This window comes from Tenrec ecaudatus, chromosome 5 (genome assembly GCF_050624435.1).
Source record: "Tenrec ecaudatus isolate mTenEca1 chromosome 5, mTenEca1.hap1, whole genome shotgun sequence".
Taxonomy (NCBI): Eukaryota; Metazoa; Chordata; class Mammalia; order Afrosoricida; family Tenrecidae; genus Tenrec; species Tenrec ecaudatus.
Window position 1 is genome coordinate 185,890,796 of NC_134534.1, and position 19,923 is coordinate 185,910,718.

The window sequence follows — 19,923 nt, forward strand, 5'->3', positions numbered from 1 at the left end:
GTCAACTATCCCACTCAACGTTTCCAGACAGTACTGTGAACCGGGCCCTGGAAATGGAACCCAGCACGCAGTGCCATCGCTGCAGCACAGAAGGACATCTTTCCAATCGTGAGACAGAGAAGCACAGCAAGCAGGACGCATTTCTCTTACCAGGGGCCTGAGTTCTGGATGCGTCAGGATGTATCCGTTGTTTGTGATTGCAAAGGCATAGCCGTGAATCCCCAACTGCAGGAGGAAGCCAGAGAGAAACCTGCATTAGCTGGCTCCCTGATGAACTTGGCGAGCATAAAGCAGGCCGACATTCAGTAATTTACAGCTTACACTTGGCATTCATAACCCTTATCAGCACAATATTTCATTAAAATGGATGCAAGGCGCTGATCCTTGACATTTGGTGGAAATGAAGACCTGTCACAGAATAAGCTCAGCAAATAGCACAATTTAAAATGTCACATCCCCAAGCTGGCATCCAAGGCCCTCCCTTTTGATTTATTTAAAACAAAAACAATTACTGTAAAAACACACACAGAGACAAGGAAGTGGCATGTGTATCTGGAGAGAGCCCCACGTCCATATGAGCAGGCTTGTATTGCCCTGCGTGAGAAGTCTCCTCTCTCCCTGGTCTCAGGGCAGAAGGGGCCTCAGCCTGACTCTCCTGGGGGCTGGCCCAGCGATCCGCCCACTGGGACCCCCAAAAGCCTGTGCGCTCCTGGGCTGCCATCTCCAGGCTTCCTCAAGGATGAAAGCGTCCCCACCAGCCTATATGGGAGCTGGCCAGCCCTTCTCGTAGCCTTTCTGTTTTAAAACCTGCGACTGCCGAGCATTGGCATGCGCACGTCCATCCGCACAAAGCCTGGGTAATTTTCTATGCAGAGTCGCCCTTAATTTATGTCTTCTGACTAAATGGGACTATGGGAAATAGTTTGGGAGCAATGAAATGTTTTATTAGCTCTAAAAAGTACGTAATCAAATTTAACACTGCACTTATTTAAATAATAATCCCGGCCTTTTGACAATATTTCTATTACACAGTTGACTGCACCCATTGGCTACAATAAATTTACCTACAAATCATTCGTGTATTAAAATCGCCTCTGGCATAAAACCTGGGCTTATTTCTCTCTGAAGAAAATGTAACCCACTTTTGCCAGAGCGGCAAAAGAAGAAGAAGGAAAAAATACCCCCTTTTTACCCCCTGATAGTTATTAGTTCACCATCTGAGTCCTTGTTGCACTGGCTGCTATTTTTCTAGAAAATTCCCAGCCACTCTCCTTGTATGTGATGCCATTAAGTGATCTAGACAACAGTCTATAAACCAGGAGTGACCCTGTCTGCTTGCAAGCTTAACGTCAAGGTATGTGAAGTAATTAGCTTCAGAGACTTGACCATTGGCCATTACAAGTTCCCCTTGTATTACATAAAGAAAATATGCATGCAGTAGCTAAGGGCAACAGCCACCTTCTCCCGGAGTCGGCCTGCACAGCAAGACTTAATAAGGCGCTATTCAATTCTCAGGATAAAAGTATATGTCATTATGCTGTGAAAGATAAGCCAGAGATTTCCTATCCTTTGAGATGTAGATTGCCTCTTTTATCTTGTGTCTTGGAAAAAATGTCAGCCAGAGTCAACACTGAATTCATTACAAATATTAAGTCCCAATTTAATATTATCCATAAGGTTTGCACTGGCCAGTCCCTCCCCCCCACCGCCCGCCTCCAGAGGTAGGTCATCAGAACCTTCTCCCAGTTTAGCATGCTAACGGGAAGGACCAGTCCCTGGTCCAGGAAAAAGAACGAGAGAGGAGTGGACACAGTCGCTGTGGCAATGAGCTTGCTCGCACCGGGGAAGCAGCAGCGAGGAAGGCCCGAGTGGGCAGTGTTTCCTTCTGTCGTGCACGGGGTGCAACTGACTGAACAAGAACCATGGTGTCACTCAGACTGGAGGGTCCACAGGGGACCCTGTCTCCATGAGAGGGAGGAGTGACATTCCTTAATGAATGCAAACTCAACAGGAGCCCAAGCAAACAATGCTGGACAGTGAGAGAACAGATCCAATGCCACCACTGTGCACACGGTCTGCAGTCTTGCTTTGCGAATGGGAAGCCATACTCCAAAGAAGGCTGGACTGAGGATGTACACTACACATCTTATAAAACACAAGAATAAGTCGTGTTCTTTTCTTTGACAGCCCTGCTCAAAGGAGGAATACATCAACCATCCGTGAGTTTCATTCTGATCAATCAAGACTCTCGATTGCTGAATGGCTATCTCCCTGACGGGCCCCACCCCCCTCAAAATGTCACCTCGATGAAAGCAGAGTTCGGCGGCTAAAAATCGATGCTAGGGTCAAACCCTGTGTTAGCTTAGTTCGGGATAAAAACGAGGAAGGGGTCATCGAAACGGAGAAGGAAGAGGAGAACAAGCAAAAGGAGGAGGGAAATCTGCACAGACCCGACCCACTGCCTCCTCCCTCGTCAAACGGAGCATGTGCTGATCCACACTGCAGCCAGCTCGGAAGCCCCCAGTCCAAAGAGGAGTCCCTCCCCTTAGACCGGCCCTTCTTCCTCTTGCCTCACTCAGTAAGTAGTGGTTAAAGAAATGGCCACACCCTGAATCTCCTGCCAACAATTACTCGGGTTCAGTTCTGCTTCCCCAGCTAACACCACAATCCCTGACATCATGGTTCTATCTGCCTTAAATATCAACCTGCCTTAAATATCAACCCCAGCCAAGTCATCCTCCAGACCCATCAGTCTCAGGTGACTCCAGCCATGTGACTCCCCAGCTTGAGTCTCATGAAGGACACCTTTTAAGGGTAAGCACCATCCATGGACCTGCCCACCTGGCTCTCCCCCCCGCCTCATGGCTTCTTGGGGCACAAGGCAGCAATATGGACTCCCTAGCAATGATCTCCACCCTCCCAGCTCTCTATTTCCCCCCTGCCAACTGCCCAGCGGACCATCTCCCCCTACTCATCCTTACCTACCCTGTTGGCCCAGTCACAGGGTTATCTGCCATCAAAGTTCTCACCTGCTCTGTCTCCCCTGGGCCCTGTGTGTCCATCAATCCCAAGCCCAATTCTAAAAGTAGAGAGTTGGTTGGTTCTCTCTCTTCTTCCACTTGGTTAGACTCTAGGCTGCTTCTCCCTATCAGAATGAACTGCTTGTGGGAAGAGGCCATTGGGCCCATCGTTGACTCCTGTAGTCCTCACCCAATGGCTGGCCCATGGCAGGTCCTCAGATAACGTTTCTGTGTCTATTGTGCATTTATCATTTTACCAAATACTGCCTAGTCTACCATAAGCGTTTGAACCGAGCAAATATTTCACATGTACCTAGCAGCCACATAAGCCATCCTGCTCAACCCTGGGCCCTGGAAAAGGCTTCTCAACATTAGTAGCAATCAGGTTGGATCCCTTTCTGGGAAGCGTTCTGGGAAAATAGCGCTGGTTGGGCGGGTTGGCTGGTGGCAGAGAGATCGGAGCTAATGGAGAGGGGGGACGAACAGAGGCCCTGAACACAGTTAGGAAAGTGCTCTGTGGGGGCCTCTCCTGGATTCAAATGCACATCCTACGACCCAGTCTAGCATGTGTCCTCGGCCCCACGTCAACGTGCTGATGAAACCCCTAACCGCACCCCAAATAGAACCAGTCTCCCTGTCCATCCTAAGGCGCAGCCCTGCGGAGTCACAGAGTAGAGCAGACACAAGTTCACCAAAGCGACCATTGTTTCATCCTGGAGACCAGGACCCGAGACCTCCAACAGCCTGGGGAAGGAAGGGCTTCCCTCCCAGCAGAAACTTGGGCTGGGGAAGTGAACCCACTTATGAAAGGGCTCCATACGGTAACAGCAGCCGTGGTGTCTGGAAGCCTGGATGAAAATGGCGGGAAGTCTGATCACTCAGGGGAACATATATGAAGCTGAGGAAAAAGGATGGCTTCTATGGCAGGGAAAACCCCAAGAGCTAACAAGGTGTTCTGCAGGAGAGAAAGGCGTGTGAGCGCACTGAGCTCCCTGGAGCCGTCCTTACTGGAATCTGGGGGATAGGTGGTCCAGATCCGGTCCTTGTGCACGCTTCTTCCCTAAGCCCTTCCTAGCAAAATGGGACAAACCCACGTCACACTTGCACTTACTGTTTTCAGCCTGACCTTGGGGATATCTTACAGCCAGCGGAGCTTCCCATGTTTCAGAAGCTCTTTAGGTGGTGGCTCCGAAGCTCCTATCCACTCTGATTTTTCCTTACCAGCCTAGTGACACTGAGCAAGCAATTCTGAGTACCCTTGACCAAACCCGGGTCCAAGGGCATTGCCCACGCACTGGAGCGGGATGCGGGTTCCGCGGAGCACTGTGAAGATGTGTACACTGCACTGAGCACTCCACATGGCCCCTCCACGCCCAGCAGCAGGAAGCGTGCATCCAAGGACAGATGGAGCGAGGCGGCCATGAAGGAAGCCCGCTTACTGTGGACAGAGCCCGAGCCCTGCACGTGACAGGTGAGGTCCCACCCCTGCCTCGCCACTGCTGCTCCCCCTGTGCCCACGGGGCCCACTATCGTCTCCGTGCCTACTGTTCATAGTACACTGGGAGCCACAGAAGTTCACAGCACGGGGCTGGGGCCCACTATTTATAAGGCATGGCAAGGCACTTCAGTGTCCCGTGCCTCCATTCGTTGGACGGACTGTGTAGAAGGATGAATGATAAATCTTACCCATTATTAAGGAATGTGATATCGCACAAACCTGGAGAGACAGTCTGGCAGAGGAAATTAACTCAACTGGGGAAGTGTTACAATTTCCATATTCTATTAATGGGGCTCACGAGCCTATCCAAGGGCTTCCTGCCCTTGGGTTTACACATCTTCTAGTGTGAAATGATGGACTATATGTCACTCAGGGACATTCGCTAAGTGGATTGCCTTCTTTTAGTAAATCATTTTACTGGGGACTCGTACAACTCTTATCACAATCCATACATACATCCATTATGTCAAACACATTTGTACATTCGTTGCCCCCAAAACATTTGCTTTATACTTGAGCCCTTGGTATCAGCTCCTCATTTTTCCCCTCCTTCACGAACCTTTGATAATTTATTATTATTTTGTCAAGTCTTACACTGTCTGATGTCTCCCTTCACCCACTTTTCTGTTGTCCATCCCCCAGGGAGGGAATTAGATGTAGATCCTTGTAATTGGGTCCCCCTTTCTACCCGATCTTCCGTCCACTCTCCCGGTATTGCCACTCTCACCCCTGGTCCTGAGAGTCTATCCGTCCTGGGTGAATTGCCTTCTTCAGTCCGTCTAGAAACCTAAGACGGCAGGCCCTTCCTGAAGCAGTTCGCAGCACACCTGGACACCGGTTCTGGGGACTTTAAAGGACAGCTGGCCATCCTGTGGGCCTGCAGTGCCTTTCGCTGCACCCGCCCTTGACCTTCACTCTCTAGGGTCCTACCCAGTTTCTAGCTTGTTCGAGGTGGGGAACCCTGCCCTCCTTTCCCTGCCGAAGCCTGGGGGATGGGTCAGTTGGGTGGCAGGAGGATTTCAAAGGGTCCTCTGGTGGTGGAGATAGTTAGAGGTGGTTTGAATGCCCATCAGAGCGTTTGGCCTGTGTCGACGTGCACTGATGGCTATGGACTTCTGTGGAAAGGTCACACACCCATCACGTTTGTACAGCCCTCGTTACAGCTGCTCAGCTTGGTCCCTGTTCCACAGACCCAGACCCAAAGTAGACACCCCAGACGAGAGCAGAGGGGCGCCGTGACTGCTTGTTCTTTCCATCATTTTGGAAAGGCACCGACAGCGGCTGGAGCCCTGGCACCACAAGACAATGGCCCCGAGGATTCCTGACGAGCTTCAAGAACCAGGAGGCCGCACTAGACTCTCTCAGGGCCCAACCTTACGGACTCCTTCATTTCCAACGTCAGGCCTCGGGAACTGTCCCAGTATCAATTTCTGCTGTTACAACCCGCCCACCGGTGGTGACATGCTATGGCAGCCGCTAGGGAACGGAAGTCATAGACTATGGAATCTAGGAGGCACGTGTCGAGCCTGTAAGGCAATACTGTACCTTGTATTTAGGGATCGTCTTAAGAAGTTCTTTCACTGGGACATCTGTGCCCACAACACCGAGGAGAATGCCTTTCGATCTCTGTTGAAAATGAATGGACATTAAACAAAAATATCAGTGAGCTAGCTTGGTAGAAGAAACAGAACCTCGTGAGAAGGCACACACTGCCTTATACATTGAGGTTTCATTTGGATCTTCAAGAGGAGCCACCGCATCCCCCAAACAAAATTCGACTACCCAAGAATATTCGTGCCTCCGGCCATTAAAGGAGCCCCAGTGTGGAGTGGAGCCGCGCTGGGCTGTGATCTGCATGGTGGCAGTTCGAAACCACCGGCAGATCCGTGGGAGACAGATGGGCTCTCGACTCCCATCGGTCCACCGTTACAGTCTTGGAGGCCCACAGGGGGCTCTGGGAGTCAGCACAGACCCATGGCCATTAGGTTTTTAGAGGCCAAACATTAACCACTTAACTCCAACACACCACACACTCACACCGACACGCCAAAAATGTCCTTCTTCTCTGTCCTGAAACTTAATAACTGACGTGAAAAAGTAAAAAAGTTTCAGTAGCTGAGGACAATCATCATCATCAGTCTCTCTTCTGAAAATGTCTGCAGGAGAGGCTTTGCGTGCTAAGTCCTTTCTCAACTGACACCGCCATCTGGTGCCCAGGAGCGTAGCCCGACAGAACCAAGAGCTCTGGAACATTCAGGAAAGAGGATTACGGTGAAGGATTGGTCCTTGGGTGGGGGTGGGGGGGCAGTCCAGGGCAGACAAAGTGATCATCTGGAACCTTTCTGGTACCAGAAAGGTCCTTGGGAAGAAGATAGAAACAGAGACAACCCATTCTTCCTTTCAGGCTTGTAGAGGGGCTGAGGGGTGCCCTCCAAAACCCATGTTCCCCTGGGTCCACAGAATATGACCTTCTTTGGACACAGCAGGTCTTTGAAAACATCATTAGCTAGAGGTTTCGAGATAGAAGCATCCTGGATATCAGGAGGGCTCCTAATCCAGCCACTGGTGTCCCTGTGACAAGAAGGGCCATCAGAAGCCAGGCGAGATGAGAGAAGCTTCTCCCTCAGGGCTTCAGAGGGAGGGAAATGTGCTTCCGGCCTCCAGAAGTGTGGGAGCACAAGCTCTATCCTGATGTGGTCCTCTGTGACTGCAGCCCCGGGACACTGGCCCGGGGTCTTCTCTGATGGATGACAGCCCCAGGGCATGAGCACCAGGCTGGTTGGTATAAACCAGGAAGAGGTCTTCCCACTGTGGCTTCCCCCTGGGGAATTTTCCTCCTGGGATCATTTAACGGGAGCATTTTGGAAAGGTCAAGAAGGAGCTTCACTCTCAGGGTCAAGCTGGCTTAACTCCGCTCATCTGCCTGTGAGTCTATGAGCCCTGAGAACAGAACTCTCTCAGGGGCTCGACAGCTCTGCTGCTAGGTGAAAGGTCAGTGATGCGAACACATCAGCCACTCCGTGGGAGCCACGGCCAGCGAAGCTTCTCCCTTCAAGATGCCAGCCTAGAATTACATGTCACCCTCAGGCCCGTCACGAGTGGCAATGGACTCAAAACAATCGCACAGCGGATTCCAGGAATCCATCACAGGAACTCAGTGACCCGGTGGGATCCAGTAGGACTGCCCTTGGTGGGGCTCGAAGACTATATATCCTTATGGGGGTAAAACACCTCATCGTTGTCTCATTGAGCAGCCAGTGGCTTTGAACTCCTCACCCTGTGCTTAGCAGCCCAATAAATAACCCAGGACAGTGGGTTGGAGCTGGAGTTGGGTCAACCAAAAGAAATAATAAGCAGCCTTTTATAAGTCCTCTCAGAGGAAAGAGAAGAAAGAGGAGGGGCACTAGGATTCCAGAAAACAACCCTTCCAGCCCCCAGGAGGGCACCATGACTGTACTCACGGTTTCGTTCTGCTTACTAAACACGGGCATGGCCACTGTGGTCATTAGGACGAGGCCCTGATCGTCGGCGAGCTGGGTGGAGAGAGAAAAACTGGTTACCCAGAGCCATCCCTACCCCTTGAGAGCCGCAGCTGTGGGGGCCGGGATGAGCCCTGGCGTGGATTTAGCCCAGGAGGGAGTCCGCTCGCTCGCTCTCCAGATTCCTGAGAAAGGCCCAGCCTTGGCTGGGAAAACAAGTTCCGTTTGGCGCTTCAGCGACACTGTCCACTGCTCGCAGCCAGTCAGTGAAGAGGGCAATCCACCTCCAGAAACTAGCAAAGGAAGACCGCGTGGATCGGAAAAGACTTCCCTCTGATAGCGCGCTGGGAGATGAGCCCCGTGCGGCAGCCGTGTGTCTGACTGACGGCGTGTCCGTTGCCGGGCAGCTCCGCTCGGCTGCCCATGGGCGGCCAGGAGGCAGAGCCCAGCCGACAGCAGTGAGCAACCACAGGGCTGTCAGGAAGCCCGCGAAGCACTGCTGCGTGTACGCCTTCCCACCTGAGCCCGCGCGTCCTCCTGACAGCCACAGAGAGGCTGGTCGGAACTGGCACCCACTCCCCACGGGGGCGAGGTGCCACTTTCTAGTAGTTACACGTCTCTGTCAAGGTGCTCCTACACGCTCCCATGACAAGTCGACCAAGACATGACTCTCAGGGCCCCTGAGGGACTGGACACCCATGGTCATCACATGCGTGCTGGTGGGAGTCTTGGCCATCAGTTGGGTAACTAAATGAAGTGCACATTTAGGGTGGACAAGAACCAAGTCAAGCAGCATACAACTGCGGTGGGAACACGGCTCCACCACTGTGCTGAAAATACCCGCGTCCACCATGGGCACCACGAGAGGCCTGCTGGACCATCTGCGAGGGCAGAACCAGTCCACAGCAAGCACGGCTCGCAGAACGAAGTCTTCCAATACTCCGACTTCCTGAGAAACTTTGCAACACTGTCTAGGAAGTGGTTTGACCCTGACTCTGAGTGGCTTTCACTTTGCAACTCAAATCACAACAATGACAATCAGGAGACTGGGTCTTCCACTCCTGCAGCCAGGACAAATCACTTACAAACCACTCACGTTTGTGGTGATGCAGAGACAAGACCACTAGTTATTCACTTGGAAATATTTAGCCAGTGTCAACTAGTCAGAGGCTGAGCCCAGGTGGCGTAGCGGTTATGTGTTGGGCTGCGATCCGCATGGTCGGCAGTTCAAAACCACCAGCGGCTCCTTGGGAGAAAGACTGGGCTTTCTACTTCTGTTACCAGTTATAGCCTTGGAAACCCACACTATGAAAATATAATTAATTACTGCATCATTATTAATTACAATAATAACAGTCCCACTGTATAAGTAACACCTATAGAAACCAAAACCAATGTAAGGTGGGAACCTGTCAGAGAAGGAAGACGCACCCTTTGTCACCAAAACAAACAATGGAGACCTGGGGAGCGCATCCTCCACGGCGGGAAACGTTGGAGAGCGGAGAGAACAAGGTGGTCCCAGTGAGTTTGTGGTTCTCCCAGGTTTCCTCCTGGGAACTCTAAATTGTTGCCAGCCCCAGGCTCACAAGGAAAGGCAGTGGGCTCCTTCCAGCCCCACTCTCACACCGTGCTGTGCTCCCCACCACTCTCCTGTGGGCGTGAGGGCATACCCGGCAAATCCATTGTTCTGGCCCCAGTTTGGACGGGACTAGCCATGGACCCTAACCTTTAGGCTTTGTGATGTCTACCAGTATCTGGAAACTGGCAGGAGCCCAGGAACAGCACTGGCATTTCTGGGCCCCATGCCTGCCGGCTCCATCAGTCCCTGTCTCTATAGCTCTGAGCTTTTGGGATTCTCGACATTTCATGGAGGAGGAACATTAGTTTGGAAGCTCATTTGCATGGTAAGCACTTTATGGTCAAAAGGCATCAGTGCGCTGCCATGGGAACTGCATAGCAGCCAGTGGCCTTTCCAGACCACCACGCAGAAGAGATGCAGCCACCCCAGCCGGGAACCTTCTATCCCCACACACCAGGGGATCCCTGCTTCTCTGAAGCCCCCAGCCTGTGGGGGCTGTTGAGGCAAGAGTTACCACTTGTGATTCATACAAGTGGCTTCCAAGAAAAATTCCATCAACACTCATTTCCCAAGGGACAAGGATGGGAGAGGGGGCCGCTCCACAGTCCATCTGGACAAAATCCCATTAACTTCAAGTCCAAGTGGGAATCCGAAAGTGAACTGCCACTCAATTACACTCGTCCAGGCTTTGAATGGGCCTCTGCATGGCTGGGTTGTGGTACTCTGTTGTATAGTAGTTGTATATTATTTCATATCCTTCATTTCCTATGCTACATAATGGGGGCTGTTCTGGTATCAAAGGAAATGATGAATAAGAATACCGAACATCTGGTTTATAAAACACAAACTTGCTTAACAGATTGGCTGCTTCCTGTAGGCTCCCCAAGTTAATCATGCACGTGGGCTCCTCTGCATATGAATTTGGACCCATGTGCAAGTACACACAGTGACACCAGCCCGACTCCTGGTGCATGCTTGGGTTCCCACGGACGGCATGTGTCAGTGATGCGCACAGCCCCAGGACGAGGCTCCAGAGAGGGCAGCTCCACCTAATCCAGGACTCTGTGAATGTTGCCTCAGTTCCAGGGACTTACTCTCTTACTCCCTGAACACACCCCGCACACCTTACACACACACACCTTACACAACCACACACACACACACACGCACGGTGAGAAACCCCTGAGCAGTCCCAAGAGCTAGGTGCCAAGGCCCATGACTTGGGAAGACCACTTGGAATAAGACAGGTCTCACCCCCAAGGAAGCCGAATTCATGGGAGGGGACCTCAAAAACTCCTGTGCATGCAGCAGAGAAGCGCTGGGCAGGTGTGGGGTGGGGGAGCATACCAAGGTGTCCAGGTAGAGCAGAGCTGTGACTATTTCCAGGGCGAACCTGGAGGGCCCGGCAGCTGTCAGCATGGGTTTTCTGTCTGGTTTGTTTTCCTGTTCCAAGGACCCCCTTCCCCGCACCAGTGTGACAACATCCAGCGCAAGCTTCCTGCCACCATTCCTTGGTGGCCGCTGTCTTCTCCTGAAAGCACTCGGGCAGCAATGCAGAGTGGGCTCTTCTCAACAAGAGCAAGTTCATTTCTCGCCTTTCCTTCTTCTAGAACAACCACCCCCCTTTCTCAAGGAGATCCATCCATCCTGGTTCCTTCCACCAGGAGACATTCCTGGTGTCTCTCCCTCCTGCTGGGCATGCCACCCTACCCGGGTGGCCCAACCAAGCACCAGAAACCCCCCCAAAACTTAGGCATGGGGCTGGAGGAAGCTGCCTGAGACCTTCTTCCCTTGATCTCCCATTAGAACTGGATGGATGGTTTAAAAAACGAAAGGTGTTGGCCATGCCCCCCCCCCCGCCCCTCCACAGAGAAGGGACTGAGAAGATAAGCCAGCCTAGCAAGAGGCAAAAAGATGAGCATGGAGTGTGTGTGTGTGTGTGTGTGTGTGTGTGTGTGTGTGTGCGCGCAGTGTGGTACCAGGTGCGGATGCCTACATCTCTAGGAACACCACCACTGTGTCTTGAGCCCTAAGCTTTTCATTTACACCTTCCCCTTTTGCTAAAATGAGCACGAGTGGATTTTTGAATCTTCAAAGAGCAGACGTCTGACTCACCAGGTGCCCATTTTGGCAGATGACCCAGGTCGCTCTAGGTGCTTAATGAGGTAGCCCCTAAGGTCATGTCCCATGCACTTGGAGACATGTGACAGCCAGCAGAGCCAAAGGGAAAGAGTGGCACGGTCTCCTTTCAAAAGGGAGGATGTGGAGGTGCATCTCCCCATCACGCATGCATGCACGCGTGTTCTCCCTCTCTCACTCATGCCTCACTCAACGCTTCACTCACTACTCACTCATTCAACTCCTCACTCACTCGCTACTCAACTCCTTGCACTCACTCCTCACTCCTCTCACTACTCATTCACTCAAATTACTCACTCATTCAATGCCTCACTCACTCAACTCAACTACTCACTCTCACTCACTACTCACTCACTTAATTCCTCACTCACTCACTCAACTCTTCATTCAATTCCTCACTCACTCATTCAACTCCTCACTCACTCCCTCACTCAACTATTCACTCAACTCCTCACTCACTCAATTCCTCACTCACTCAACTTCTCTTTCACTCAACTCCTCACTCATTCACTCAACTCTTCACTCAACTCACTACTTACTCACTCAACTCCTCACTCACTCAACTCCTCACTCACTCAACTCCTCATTCACTCACTCAACTCCTCACTCACTCAACTCCTCACTCACTCAACTCCTCACTCACTACTCACTCACTCACTACTCAACTACTCACTGACTCCTCACTCACTCAACTACTCATTTACTCACTCCTTACGCACTCACTACTCTACTACTTACTCACTACTCAACTACTCACTCACTATTTAACTACTCACAACTCACTCACTACTCAACTACTTACTCACTCACTACTTAACTACTCACTATAAGTACTCAATTACTCACTATTCACTACTCAACTACTCATTCACTCACTCCTCAACTACTCACTCACTCACTTGTCACTCACACAACTCCTCACTCACTCACTCTTCACTGTCATCAAATCAATTCTGACTCATGCCGACCCTATAGGACTGCCCTGAAGAACTGCCCCCTGTGGATTTCCAAGACTGTGATTCTTTACGGGAGTCGAAAGCCTCACCTTTCTCCCGAGGAGTGGCTGGTGGTTTTGAACCGCTGGCCTTGCAGTTAGCAGCCTAACACATAATCACAGCTCCATCCAATACCCACTATCGCGCCCAAATAGTGAATAGTGATGACTACTATGTATGATGTAAGAGCTTAAGATGAGATCTTAGATTCATACTAAGATTTCAGTGTGAGTTTATGTCAAACCTTCACAATGAGTAGGAGTTGAGCTGCTCTGAAAAACAAACAAACAAGCAAGCAGCCTAAGGGGAGTGGTCACAGAGCCCCACTTCAGGGCTATGCTAGGACAGATATGCTCGCACCTAAGGGGACGGGGCTGCCTGGGCAGCCTCCATCCTGAAGGAAATCCATCCTGCTTGGCTCCTGGTCCCCTGTCAGAGGAAGCCTTCCAGAGCTGGCAGCCGAGCCATCTGCTTCTACTGTATCTGGAGATCCCTCAGTGTGCCTGCCAAGAGCCCGGGATCCCTGGCCCGGAGCAGGCATCTGAGGGAGTTCGGGGCAGTGCGCTTCACACTCCACATGAAGCTGCCCTGTGCTTTCAGCATAGCCTCCTGCCAGATCTGCTCAGCCCGAGAGGCTTGTGCTCAAAAGAAAGGTGGTGTGCAAACAGGGGAAGAGACGGGCATGAAGCCAAGAACAAAGGTAAGTCCCTAATGCTCCTCAAATATTGCATGCCATGTACACTTTGCTCCTCTTGAGTTTGTATGTTTTTCTTCTCGTGTTCAGGCTGATCAACATGTGGACTTTGCTAATAGAGTGCAACAGATCAACGTGTGCTACACATACCCCCTCAGTCCTTCACTGTGTCTACAGTTCATGAGCGCGCAGTGGGGTGTGTGCCACCGCTCCCTTTCACACCGAGGAGAAGCACCACTTGCAGGCCTGGAAACAACAGGATCACCACCAAGGGACCAGCAGGCAGAGAGTGTCAAGCCCTGGGAGGTAAAAGGCTCTCCCACGGGTGTACTGGTTCTGACTTAGGCTGCAATTGGCCCAGTTAGCAGTTCAAAACCACTGCAGCTCCGAAAGAGGATGGAGCTTTCTTCTCCCATGAACAGCGGTGGTCGTGGAAACCCACAGGGAGGTGAGAGGACTCAGCCTCAGCCTAGACTTGATGGCCGTGAGCTTGGATTGGGGCGACACAAAAATGGCCTCTCCCAGTTACAATGTATGCCGAAGGTAGACCGGAGACTGGGTGATCTCCCTTGCTACATCTATCCCATTAGAACTCCTGCAGCCTGGGCTTGCTAAGAAAAAGAATGGTACTAAGAGGTGGGGACAATATCCCCAAACCCAGGCCCGCTGCCACTGAATCTCCTCTGACTCACAGTAGGGGATTCTGCTCCAACTGCTAACCATGAGGTTAGCAGTTTGAATCCAGCGACCACTCCAAGGAAGAGAGCTAAGGCTGTTTGTCCTGTGCATCTGTGTATCAAGTCGGAACCCCCATGGAGTCTTCCTGCTCGGACGTCACAGTGCACCAGGAGGCAAGCAGAGAAAGTTCAGGGTCTTTCACACCCGCTTTCTCAAGGGCAGCTGACCAGAGCAGAAGCACCCTCAGGGAAGCACCCCTGCCTCTCCAGGAGCTGCAGAAACAGACTGGGAGCAGCCCCAGCAAGGGGAGAGCAAGATCGGGAGTCATCAAAAAGCACTACCCACACCAGAAAGAGCAGCAGGGAGAATGGGGTGGAGGCAGGAGGCAGGGGGCATGAGAAGACTGTGGCTGTGTGGAGATCTCTCGTTGCACAAACTCCTTGCCACGACCCTCCTGCTGCTGGACCAAAAAGGTCCTCTGGGCATCTGCCTCTTTCACTGTCCACCTACGTGTGTCCCTCCCATTCCCTCACACACACACACTCACTCACTCACACTACCCTTTCCACCACCCCAGCCCAGCCTCTCCTCAATCCTGGTCAGAAATATGAGGTGGACAATCTAGGAAAACCCGATTTGATGCTGTTCTGAGACTGAGCACAGGGAGGGGGAGTTTTCTCAGGAAACACCCTTCCTGGTAGAGATGCAGACACCTCCCCAGACCAGATCTCGTGGGCACGGCGACTCCATCTCAGTGGTGCAGCTCATGCCTCAGATGGAAACTGAATGTCAAGCCCGCCTCTCCGGCTCCCATTCCCTAAGGCTGTGCACTCCCACCAGCAGGCGTGAGATCTCCACCGTTGTTACCGAGAAGGGTGAGATGTGCTGGCTGCTTCAACAGAGGCCGGTTCGAAGTCAGGATCTTTAAACATTGATGCACCTGTAGCCAACCGCTTGCTGTATTAAAATGCCGTCCTGCTTGGCGAAGCAGCAGGCCGACAGAAACGAGGAAGACCTGAATGAGGGGGCAGACCAAGGCAGTGGCTGCACCAATAGACTCGAGCAGAACTGGGAGGACGGCCCAAGGCCAGCACGGCTCCTCGTGTTGTGCGCAGGGTGGTGACGCGTCTGAGCCGACGTAACAGCACACGCAGTAGCAAGAGCAACACCCCGACAGAGAGAGGGAGGCAGGGGAAGCCCCGGAGGATCAGAGCTCTAGGCTGTGATGTCTGCGTTAGTCTTCTCTATTTTACTTCGCAAGGCTCTAAGGTCACTGCAATGGCTACCCAGAACTCGCAGCAGCACTCACGAGTGGAGGCTCATGTCGCAGCTCCGCAAGCTGTGATGCCAGTGTGAAGTGCTCAGGGTTAAGCTGCTATGAAGACCTGTTACCCAGGTCTTTGTCCTCGGTCCATAAGGGTCCCAGGGGCATCCCACTCCACTTCACCTCCACCCGACGGTACTCGGCTCAGGCTCCGTGGGACGGCAACGCCACTCCCTGAGTCCAGTTCTCGGAGGCCTTGAGCCAGAAAGCCCCAGCCCGAAGGCCCTCAGCGCCACTTCCGTGGGTGTGTAGCAAGCTCACCTCCCCAGAAGCAGCCTACTCTGCAGGCCGCCTCCTGCCCCCAACACCGGGGTGGACTTGCTCCTAGCGTTGGGAAGTTCACCACTCCGTTCCGTGCTCTGGGCCCTGGCTCTGCTGCTGCTCCTTGGCTGGGCTCTGGAGGCAGAAGGTTTGCCGCAGCGGGATCTCAGGGCCGAAGGACGTGCTTCATTCCTTCTTGCTGGTCATGAGCTCTCTCCTCCGGCTTCATGAGGGTGTGTTTCATACACAGCAGGAGGACACTCCAGGGAACCCCATTCCCAATTACTCACAGGTGAGTCCTGTGAGGAGCTTCCCCCACCTTGTTACTAGACTTGTCATTTGGGGAGACTTAGATGGGCTGGCTAGAAGAACCCCATTCAATAATCCATTGCCCCTGGAAAGGCAATATCGGTACATACTTTGACACACACACATTCTGCAATACGATGATCCCTAGGGAGACGCATGGATAGACATGTGGGCTATACCAGCACAGCAGGGAGAGTGGAACGCCCCCATGGAAACACACAGGTCTGACAGGAGATATGAACACGCAGGCCTCTCCTACTGCTTGCATTTTGTCCACAACATTATCGATTTCCCCTTCAACAAACTGCCCTCAACTCACTCACTGTGAGTCCGCTATCCATGTTCCGGGAGATCCTGATGACTAAAAGTCTGTGGCGGATACATTCTCAGTCGGTTTCTGTACACCTGTCTGTCAGCTTGTCAGCCTTCTGGTACCTGTGTGTGCCTGGGGGGCTGGAAGCTGCGTCCCTGGTATTTCAAAAGCCAGCAGGGACACCACAGTGAACAGACTTCAGTGGCGCCTGCAGGCAGAGGACAAGCTGAGAAGAAGGAACAGGTGGTCCACGTGGAGAGACCGAGCACTGAAGACCTCATATATGGGGTCTGGACATCATCAGATGCCCAAAACCTCTTGTGAGGGTGCGGCAGGCCCGGTCCCTGTGTCACGTCACTGTGAGTCTGGAACAGCCCGTGGCACCTCACACCAGAGACAGCAGGCGGCATACTGTTGGTGGGCTTGAAGTTTTACAGAAAGAGCTTCAGACTCTGTATCCTCCTGTAGCTGGCTTCTGGTTCTGTTATTTGTAGCGTATCCCTGTTCAATGTGAAGATTTAGTGTTTTAACTGAGATTATACTCAGATTTTCTACTTGGACACGCATTCTCAGGGGAAAAACTCTAGGAGAATTACTCTTAAGAGTCCATTTTTATGAGATATTATACATATATGTATGTATCTGTAAAGACATATGTATATATACCCATGTAGATGATAGTTTTATACATATAGTCCCAATGGTTACTTAGGAATTCTTTAGCTATAGCACTGAAACAAGCTAGACTTTATTTCCAAATATCTTCTTAGATTAGTATGTGGATTGAGAAAAACAAAACAAAAACAACTGTTTATGGTGAACTGGGTGAAGGATTAAAGAGATGAGCCATTTTTCATTCAGAGATTTTGTTTCATCTCATTGATTGCAATTGATTGCACCCCACATCCTCCTGCCTGCACTTCCTGTGTCCCTTCCTCCCCCTTTGTGAGCCTGCACTTCCTGTGTCCCTTCCTCCCCCTTTGTGAGCCTGCACTTCCTGTGTGCCCTCCTCCCCCTTTGTGAGCCTGCACTTCCTGTGTGCCCTCCTCCCCCTTTGTGAACCCTTCTAAACTCCATCTTTGGGTTAAATGCTGCCCTTTCGACCTCAAATGGCTGATGATTCTAAGGTGTGCACACCTTAAAATTTGACTGTTCTTATAAAAACCCCAAACCAAAGTCACTGTCATTGAGACCATCTGACTCATAGCGACCCTACAGGACAGGGTGGGCCTGCCCCTGTGGGTTTCTGAGGCTGTAACTGTATAGGAGAGTCGAAAGCCTCTTCTTTCTCCCATGGTACAGCTGGTGGCTTTGAACTGCTGACCTTTCAATTAGCAGTCCAGTGGGTAGCCCACTCCACTCCCAGGGTGGAGAGGTCCCTCAGTGCCAGTCCTGACGGGGCCTACTACAGGAGCAGGGGAGGGAAGGAGCAGCTGGTGGGACCCAAGGCAGGGAGGCTGTGCACTTCCAGAATCCGATGGTACTGAGATCCCCCGCCCACTGGAGGACAGAGCCCGCCCATGACAATCCCACTACTATCTGCCGTGTTTCCTTTCATTAAAGCCAACAAGCGGAAACCAAAACACTGGATTTTAGATTTGTATTTCTGAATTCTGGGTGGTGGATACATATGTGTCTATTTAAAAAGTATTCCCCTTTTTAAATACACTTGACCGTTCTTAATATCAAGGACCTCCTTCTATCCCCACCTACAGAAAACATTTTCTAAATACAACCACCCAACAGCATATGCTTGCAATGAAGGTAAAGCCTCAAAGCAAAAACAAAACCAAAAGGAAAAAAGAATCTTCCTGTAAAAAGCATCACTTTTGGTATGAAGATCAAAATCGCTCTTTGGATCACAGTAACATGATGCATTGGAAAGGATTATTGGAATAAAGTTATAATCTGCAGAGTTAAGCATTCGACTTGGTGATAAAAATGACATATGCATATCCAGGCTTTTGGATGTCCTTTGTATAGTGTTAGACACAGAAAAAGCAGGCATTCTTTGGAACTACAAAGCTGATTCTTCTTTATGATTGTTTTTCAGGAAACCTACTGCTCTTTAAAAGGCCAGGCACATTACGAATGCCACCCACTGGTTAGAGGACTAGTATGCACTGGCATTTTTCAGCGTGTCTGCAAAGTGTCTGAATACTTAAGAACAGAAGAAGGCCCTGACCGGTGGCTGCATGACCAGGAAAGAAACGAGCACCTGAGCCGCATCCCCTTCGCTCTGGCAGGCAGCATTGCGGTGAAGCGCATCCACTCCGTCCTCGAAACAGCCACAGGCAGGCTGTTTTGCCTATGTCCCCTTTTGACTGCATCGTTACTACTGGCATTTGGCGAAGTCAGAAGGCCTTTGAGATTTGACTGTGTTGTAAGTTGCATGAATCCAGAAGCAGACACATCTCCCTTTTTGCATCTTGTATGAAACTAGAGAGCTGGGTTGCCTTCGTCTCCCTTTCTTTTCTTAACTCTGAAGAGAACTTTGCGAATGATCATGCAAACGCACACTAGAACATCTGTGTCACAATCTACAAAGAAGTTTCTTGGAGTAGTACTGTGATAGGATTGGGGGTGAGGTGGGATTTTTAATTGTGCTACTTCCTTTTAGCGCTTCTAAAACATGTCAGAAAGTAGAGTAAATGCCTATGCTGAGGGAGGAGATGCTCTTGGACCAAGAACATGAAAACGAAGGACTTCAAAAAGCGTTGAGGAAATTGAATTAAAAGGCAAAGGAACTTGTCCGTGAGCTTTTTGACGTGCCCCAGCATCACTAGAGCCAGGGGCAAAACGGGGCCACAGATGAACATATTCAAAAGCCATCTTAGAAAAACCACTTTGCTTACGATTTCAAAGCACCCCAGTAATAATGGCAATGAGGACTATCCTTAGACAATGGATTTTGTCCAATATTTGTGATGAAATATGACACAAAAGGGGCCCCGTCATGTGACTGAACTTTCACATGTTCACAAACACGGTTTAGACATAGCCCAAATAGGTACCTGGAAACACAGCTAGCAGTGGGAGCTCTGGAGCCCTGGGACAAAACCTTCCCTTTCTTTAAAGACCCCCTGAAACGCGCTTCCTCCGTAAAACCTGCCCTAACTAAGTGGAAATGGGAACCAGATGTTCTCAAGCTTACTACAAAGATAATCATATTTATTCCACAGCCGAAGATACCATCTAGGACCATATTTGTGCAAACTGTTAATACAGCAGTCACCGAAGACGGCAGCAGAAAGGGACCCTGGGAATGTGGGGGAGCCCGAGAACCTCCAGGACAGAAGCTCTTCTTATCGCTAGCATTTAACATAGCGCCTGGTGTACATATTGTTTAGAAGAGGGCTCTCAGAGGCATTATTCCAGCCAGCCCTTTTATTTATCTGATAAATGAGGACTAGGCAGGGAAGAGTCAGAGAATTGGGGTCAGAATTCAGACAGGACCCTGGGCTTGTCTCTCTTATATTTTCAGGCTCTTGACTATGGCTTTTCACTTAAGATCTCTGTGTCTTGCATCTATCGCAATGTGGCTGCACAGGCTGCAAGGACGTTCTGAGAAGTGCCTATGTGCTGCTGTGGAGAGGGAAGCTCCAGTTGACATCGCAAGGGTAAAAGAGGCCAA

At 51.1% G+C, this 19,923-nt stretch overlaps 1 protein-coding gene across 1 annotated transcript in view; it reads right to left on the reverse strand.

Annotated features, from left to right (window-relative positions):
* The window catches only part of CACNA2D3 (calcium voltage-gated channel auxiliary subunit alpha2delta 3), a 978,241-nt gene that overhangs the window by 229,219 nt on the left and 729,099 nt on the right, over positions 1-19,923 (reverse strand). The window contains exons 15-17 of the mRNA XM_075550920.1: positions 7,980-8,051; positions 6,064-6,144; positions 151-225 (exon numbers count right to left, since the gene is read on the reverse strand). Of these exons, the coding sequence (XP_075407035.1) occupies positions 151-225; positions 6,064-6,144; positions 7,980-8,051 (228 nt within the window). The remainder of the gene's footprint in view (positions 1-150; positions 226-6,063; positions 6,145-7,979; positions 8,052-19,923) is intronic.